The sequence below is a fragment of the Micropterus dolomieu genome, linkage group LG17, assembly GCF_021292245.1.
Source record: "Micropterus dolomieu isolate WLL.071019.BEF.003 ecotype Adirondacks linkage group LG17, ASM2129224v1, whole genome shotgun sequence".
Taxonomy (NCBI): domain Eukaryota; kingdom Metazoa; phylum Chordata; class Actinopteri; order Centrarchiformes; family Centrarchidae; genus Micropterus; species Micropterus dolomieu.
In genome coordinates, this window is record NC_060166.1 from 2,112,091 (window position 1) to 2,119,446 (window position 7,356).

Sequence of the window (7,356 nt, forward strand, 5' to 3'; positions counted from 1 at the left end):
GGTAGAAAATGCAAAAGCAAGAATAAGACAGACAAAAATAATAAAACACACATAAATAAATACATTTCAAAAAGAAGTAAATAGTTGAAGATTATAACAGACAACAAATAAATGAGGAAATTATTACAAAGGTGAATAAGTAAAGAAGCTAATTAAAAGAGATATATACATTTATGTCTCATTGTATAATTTAATTACTGCCTCCATTTATTTATTGAATTCATTTTTTGTGCATTTAATCGGATGCTTATTTATTGAGCATTGATTTATTTCTGTATTTATTTCTTAATCTGTCAGGATCAGTCCTCCATACACACCCTTACATCACTTACTGAAAATGGGTTACATCACAACTTTGCAAAAACTACTTGTCGTCACTGTGAATAACTGCTTCAGTGGGGATACTTCCTCTGAACCTCAGTACCACCAACATTTTTTCACTTTTAATTCTCAACATATAATTCTATATCATCATACATCCATAATAATTGATCAGATTTTGAGTGCACTAAACATTTTACAGCTTCATTTGGAACAGAAGCAGTTCACTGCAGGTTACTACAGACAGGTTCTCCATACACTATTAACAACAGTAACATAAGCAGAAGATGGAACAGTGGGATCACTGGGGGGAATACGGGCTGGGTTTCCCATGATGCCAGTGAAAGGTTGTGATGTTGAAACAATCAAGAAACGCATTATGATTTGTGCTAGTAAGATTTACAATACCCATCAGGTAACACTACTGCCAATTGAATATTCAGTTTGAGTCTCTACTGTGATACAAACTTTAATGATCCTGTCATGACTTAAAGAACTCCCCAAACATATCTGCCATTGATATCATCTTACAACCAAAGGTGAACACAGTTGTTGTGATGCTTCGCGAAGGCTTCATGCACTTTGGCCAACAAGGAGTCAATAAAGGGAGCTGAGCTGGTGGGAGCTCAGATATGGCTGCAGTATGTGGGCAAGCTATCAACCACACTCTGGGTGTATGCAAAAGGGTGGGCGACCTCTCCATGAGTAAAGACTGTTTTTATCTGTGTGTGTGTGTGTGTGTGTGTGTGTGTGTGTCTGTGTGTGTGTGTGTCTGTGTGTGTGTGTGTGTGTGCTGGCATGTCCACTGTACAATTGCGTTCTTCAGTTAGAGCTCCTCAGCCATCTGCAGCAGCGAGTTGATGGCTGCGTCCTTGTTGCCCTGCTGTGCGTCCAGCACGGTGCGAACCACCTCCTTATCCAGGTTGGGGAACATGTCCTGCAGAGCCTTCAGGTCTTCCTCGCTGCACACTGGTCCCTGGCTCCCAACTGCTGGCATGGTTGCTGGCATTGTCATGGGCACCACGCCCTGGTTGTAGACTGCAGGCACCCCTATTAGTACAGGAATGACATAGGTGACAATGTGGCAGATGCATGGTTTGGAAATAAACATGAAAAACACATCAGTGTCCAGGTACTGTAGTATATTTACAAGGCTCAGCTGTGATAAATGACAACAATAAATGATGAGATCATTATGACATCATCAGGGTTATTTTCTGAGACTTCGTCTAGAGCCACAGAAGATATTATACATTAACCTGTTTTCACAATATGTGTGTGTGTGTGTGTGTGTGTGTGTGTGTGTGTGTGTGTGTGTGTGTGTGTGTGTGTGTGTGTGTGTGTGTATGTGTGTGTATGTGTGTGTGTGTGTCTGACCTGAAATGGGCACATATCCGACTCCTTGCTGGTACACAGAGGGCATTAGAACAACAGGCTGTGTCATCATCCCTGCTGGTAAAGACTGGCACAAAGACAAAAAGATAAGATTAAGAGCTGTACTGCTGTTACTGAACGTGTTTGACCATATATCATCTAACTCCTGATAGTACCACATCCCAGCACCCTCTGCACTCCACAACCTGAAGTCTTTGGAGGGTACAGCCACACCAGCAGAGCAGAGGGCAATAATAATAAAATAACAGTAGATGGGTGTACCAGGGCCCCACTGTTTTCTTTCAGTTCTGAGCTGATGACAACGCTGGACATCTTCCGATTGTGAAGGGACCAGGATGTGTCTTTCATCTGCTGCAGCAAGTTTCTTTGGCCGACCACTGTGTCTACGGTCCTCAGCATTGCCCAGCATTGTTTCTTTGAGCTTCTTCAAAAGAGCTTGGACAGCACATCTGGAAACCCCTGTCTGCATTGAAACGTCTGCCTGGGAGACACCTTGTTTTTTGCAGTATCACTACCTTGTGTCTTGTACAAGTGCTCAGTCTTGCCATGGTGTCTGACTTCTGACAGTAAACCATCTTCAGCAGCCTCCTACACAGCTGTTTTCTGTCTCTTAATAATTGCGTTTCAGCCTACATATTCAATTGGTGATCATTAGCATATATTTGTTTTAACTGTTTAATCATACACCTCATGATATGTCTACAAAATCCTTGACTTTGTGCAAGTGTACCTCGAAGAACTGATGCGTTTGTGAAAGTAAAGGGTGGCTGGTGACAGACATGTCAGATGATGAGGTGTACAAACAGTATGAGTGAGTGCAACAATGGATCTCATAGCTACAGATTTTTTTTAGGGATGCACAGAATTTTTGGCCACCGAAATTAATCAGCCCAAAATAGCAACAAAAGCACTTTCTGTGTTCGGCCTAATGAGTCAAAAGACCGAATAAATTTTACCCAACAATTACGTTGACTTGTCGGCAGTGTGGAAGCGTTTTAAAGTGTCTGAGAAGACACATCCCAGCACATCCACTCCATCCCAGCACATCCACTCCATCTGTGGATGACTTCTTAGAAAAGGCAACTAATGGTCTGACCCGCTGCGTTTCTGTCACTCGTCTGTGAGAAGACGATTTAGCTAGACGCAGCGTTGCAGTATGAGAGTCCAACCTGAAGAGGCTGTGAAGTCTTCATTTTACACCGTACGAGAACCACATACAACATTATTTATCAAAGTGGGTCGTACTTGATGAATTCAGCGCGACAACGTCCGGTTTTCAAAATAAGGTGTCTATACAGGATGGAAATAAGATTAATTGGATTATATTCACAGAAAGTAGAAAACATATTACATGTGTCCATTAAAAGTAAATGGACACATGTAATTTCCTTTACCGGACCCTCTCGAGCCTCGGACCCACCCACCGATGTCTCTCCAAATCCTGTGGGAAACACTGAGGAAAAAGCACACTTTGACTATTTAATTTATGCAGTGGTAAAAATTTTCATTATTTTTTCATTAAATTCAGCTTCGGCCAAGAATTTTCATTTCAATGCATCCCTAGATTTTTATGAAAAAGTTCAGAATAATAGTTGTAAAACTGATGTTATCTATTCATAATTGTCTATTTAAGGTGAGGCTAAAGATGCATCCTAAAAACCTGATGCAGTTTTATGCCCGGTAAAAAATAATTGAAAAAAATTGCTTGTTAAATAGTCTCAGTTTACCTGCTATTGTCCTGGATGTTATGGAGTTGCTCATGAATGTTATGTCTGTGATGGCTATCCCAGAGTAGACTGTGCATCAATACTGACAACATTACCAGAGAGCCTAGAACTTAGTCCGTTTGATGGTTTGTGTAAATTTACTCACAGCAAAAGACATCACCAGGTTGATCATGCCCTCCTTGTCGTCACCCTGCCTGCCACTGAGGCTGAACCACTCGTCAACCACACTACCCTCCCTCAGGCCTTCAGGGATGGTGACATGAGTCCATGCTATCCTGTCATCCATAGAGAACGCTCTCTGCACGGCACATCAGCAAAAACACATGGAAACAGACAAGAAATGACATGCTCATCTGATCACTAAATACACACATGCAAAAAGACAGTAACTGATTTTCCATGGGTCATTAGTTGCATTTTAGAGTTTGTTGTCTGGAACAGGAAATGTCTCCTACACCTGACAGCAGTATCCTCAGAAGCTGCTTATAGCATAGATGTAGTTCAGTTTAAACCCAGTAAACTTGCATCGGTACATGTGTACCGAGTACCTGGTCCATACTCTGAAAACTTATCTGAATTTGCAGAGTTTTTGTCAACTTTAGTCCTTAAAACGGACAAATTTATTTTTAATTTTCATGTGGATGTTGAGAATGACAGCTTCAGTACTGCGTTTATCTCTTTGTTAGATTCCATTGGCTTCTCTCAGAGTGTTCATGAACCGGCTCACTGTTTTAACCACACCCTCGACCTTGTTGTTGTATATGGTATTGAAATTGAACATTTAATAGTGTTCCCACAGAATCCCTCTTTATCTGACCACTATTTGATAACTTTTGAGTTTGTATTGCTGAACTACACGCCATTGGGCAAAAATTTCTATACAAGATGTCTGTCTGATAGTGGCCAAGTAACGGACAGCATGTCAAACAATTACATGAGCTACACTGATGGTTTAACTGACCTTTCAAAAAGCACTACTGTACATATTTAGCAGTTCAGATGATCCACAACCCTGTGTGCTCCTCACCTCATCAAAAATCTCCAGGTAGAAGGAGTCGACCCCAGGAGGCACCGTGCACTGGATCACCTTGTTCCAGCGCGGGTTCTTTGCTCCGTTGTGAGCAGTCGGTGTCTCGTAGACTGCATAGCCCAGTCGGATCCTACAATATGGATCCATCCGGGTCATACCGTAGTTTTTAGCCAGCTTGGCCTATACAGCAATACAAACAAGGTAGCTCTGTTAGGTTATAGAATCACGTTGGCTGCAGTCAGTTCACCTGGCCCATGAATTGTGAAATGTACTTAGGGATGATGGTACACTGTATGATGACTTCAAATGTGCAATGAAGAGTCTATACATTAGTTAACATGGCCTGTACCATAGCCACTGAAAATTCTTAATTCTGATTGGCTGAAAGATGTTGATTAACTTCAGTAACCAGACAGTTTAACCAGCTCCTCTGATGTAGGTATTTGTCTGCCGTTTTAAAGGTTCAGTGTATAATATTTCTTAGGATTTATTTACAGAAATGCAAGATCCATAACTATGGTTTCAGTAGTGTATACAGACCTTACCATAATGAACCCTTGTGTTTTTATTAACTTCGAATGAGCCATTTATATCTACATAACCGCTGGTCCCCCTTACATGGACGTTGCCATTGTTGCACCACCATGAAGAAGAGGAAATAATAATAATAATCTGATTGTCTCTGAGTAGTCATCTGGTTTATTAGAAGTAAAAACACAAGCGAAATTTGGACAAAAAAAGAGGACTACACGTATTATTTAGCACGAGCCGACAATGTGTGGATCTTCGTCGTCAGAGAAGCGAAAACATGATGAAGCCAGACGAGTCGGGACAGGTACAGACAGATGACGGCAGAAACAATGTATATAAACTCTCATTATGGATTTTCCCAGATAGAAGGCTCTGATATGGGACAAAGCACTGCTGAAGTTGTCGGTTTTCTGCCGGACTGTCAATTAAGTTAGTCCACCTTAAGCGATACAAATGCAAACTGTTGTTTGATAGCGTTAGCCAGAAGCTGGCTATGATTACAGATAGAAGTGACGTGTTTCCCTGTCAGTGTTGTTAAATATATAGTTGGATTGTAATTTCATTAACATTATTCTTCAGTGTGTGTTTTGGCCTTGCTATGTCGACAGAAATGTGCCCCTTAAGCTGGTGAGGCAATAAAACGGTAACTTACAGCATTGAAGCTCAGATCAACCAGCTTCACATTTTACTGCCCTGGTAGAACAAATCTGTAGTTGGATTGTAATGTCATGTAATGTTAGTTATTCTCCAGCACTTTGCCTGGACCTAAAAGTGTCAAATGTTGTCTTACATTCATGAGACAATCAGCTGATTAATTGGCATTAAAACAGTACAGCATGGAAAATCCTATCAGCCAGCTAAACTTTTACTGCCCTGGTAGAAAAGATATTTAGTTGAATTGTAATTTTTAACATTATTCTCCAACACTGTGTCTTGGTTTTGCTACCTGGACAGAAATGTGTTACGTTCCTCAGACAATCAGCTGATAAATTGGCAATAAAACAGTACAGCATGGAAGTTCAGATGGTTGGAAAGCACTTTACTGCTAACAGCGATACGATAACAAGACTGTGTGGAGAGGAGCCTTGATCCTCACCTGACAATGCCTTTATAAACTTCATGCATTATGTGGTTTATAATGGACTGTGGTGCAGAAACAGTGAGGCTTCCATTTTCCTGTTATCTGTCAGTGGTCATACTTGATGCATGATTACAGTACAGTAAAATAATGGATTACAAGAGTATGAGAGATCATGTATCACTTCATTTATTGATGTTGCAATGGGGTGAAAAATGGAGAAAGGCACTGCAGTGAATGTGGTCCGAGGGAAAGGCCAGACAGGTAGAGAGAGCAGGAGGTCCAGACAGTTGCAGGGGTATTGTTCAGAGAATCAAAGCAGTATCCCAGTTAGATAATCCAGGAAGGAGAAATCCACATATAAATAATAAATGCCGTTTGCAATGCACTATATAAATGCTTTGCTTTACTTCAGTGTAAATATTTAAAACACTAAAAATTTAGAGAAAAACCTATTAGTAAAAACAGAAAACACTTAACACTGACATGCTGCCATCTTAATGTTACTATTATGTACATGTCGGAGGTGGATATGATATACAGGTACACATACACATGCACATACAAGCATACATGTACACAGTGTGATGAGTGCAAATAATGCTGGAATAAATAAGTATTATGTGCAGGTGTTATGTACATGAGGTAGGTGGAGGTAGGAGGTACAATAGAAAACATTCAGATCGTCAGCCAGTCGTTGAGTACCAGCAGTGTTGGGGGATGTAGTTAATAGTGTCTGCAGGCCTCTCCACACTGACACAGGGTCGCTTTTCAGCGTAGCTCCTCTTTGCTGTTTTGACTTCTTTAGTCAGTGCGTTCCTGGCCTGGTTATACAGGACTCTGTTCCCACTTCTGAAGGCCTCCTCTTCAAAGCTGCCTGAGTTTCGCTGAGAACCAGGGTTTTTGGTTGTTGTATGTGCGGAAGGTTTTGGTCGGCACACACGTCTTCACAAAAACTGATGTAAGATGTCACAGTGTCAGTTAGTTCATCCAGGTCAGTGGCTGCAGCCTCAAAAACAGTCCAGTCAGATCAGGCCTGTTAAGTCCAGCTTAGACTCGCTGGTCCGTCTCTAAGTGAGGTCTGCATGATTTGTAACTGTAACATCTGTACATGGGGCCGTTGAGTGCTGATTGAGATTTTTTGCAATTTGTTGCAATTCGCAACCTTCACCCCTAGATGTCACTGAAACTTACACACTTAACCTTTAAAAAGAAACGCTCCAGGATTAAACTCTACAATGGCGCTGGTGTTTCTTGTGTAACCACTACAACAA

General features: G+C 41.2%; 1 protein-coding gene across 2 annotated transcripts in view; it reads right to left on the reverse strand.

Moving 5' to 3' along the window:
• Nucleotides 1-428: 428 nt before the first annotated feature.
• The window catches only part of LOC123985732 (toll interacting protein), a 44,980-nt gene continuing 38,052 nt past the window's right edge, over nucleotides 429-7,356 (reverse strand). Inside the window, exons 1-4 of one of the 2 annotated variants that reach the window (XM_046073557.1) lie at nucleotides 4,471-4,679; nucleotides 3,589-3,741; nucleotides 1,699-1,783; nucleotides 429-1,371 (exon numbers count right to left, since the gene is read on the reverse strand). In XM_046073557.1, coding sequence (XP_045929513.1) covers nucleotides 1,148-1,371; nucleotides 1,699-1,783; nucleotides 3,589-3,741; nucleotides 4,471-4,629 — 621 coding nt within the window. In that variant the 5' untranslated portion in view covers nucleotides 4,630-4,679 and the 3' untranslated portion in view covers nucleotides 429-1,147. Of the gene's footprint in view, nucleotides 1,372-1,698; nucleotides 1,784-3,588; nucleotides 3,742-4,470; nucleotides 4,680-7,356 lie in introns of those variants that run through there. The other variant, XM_046073560.1, reaches the window with a different exon arrangement.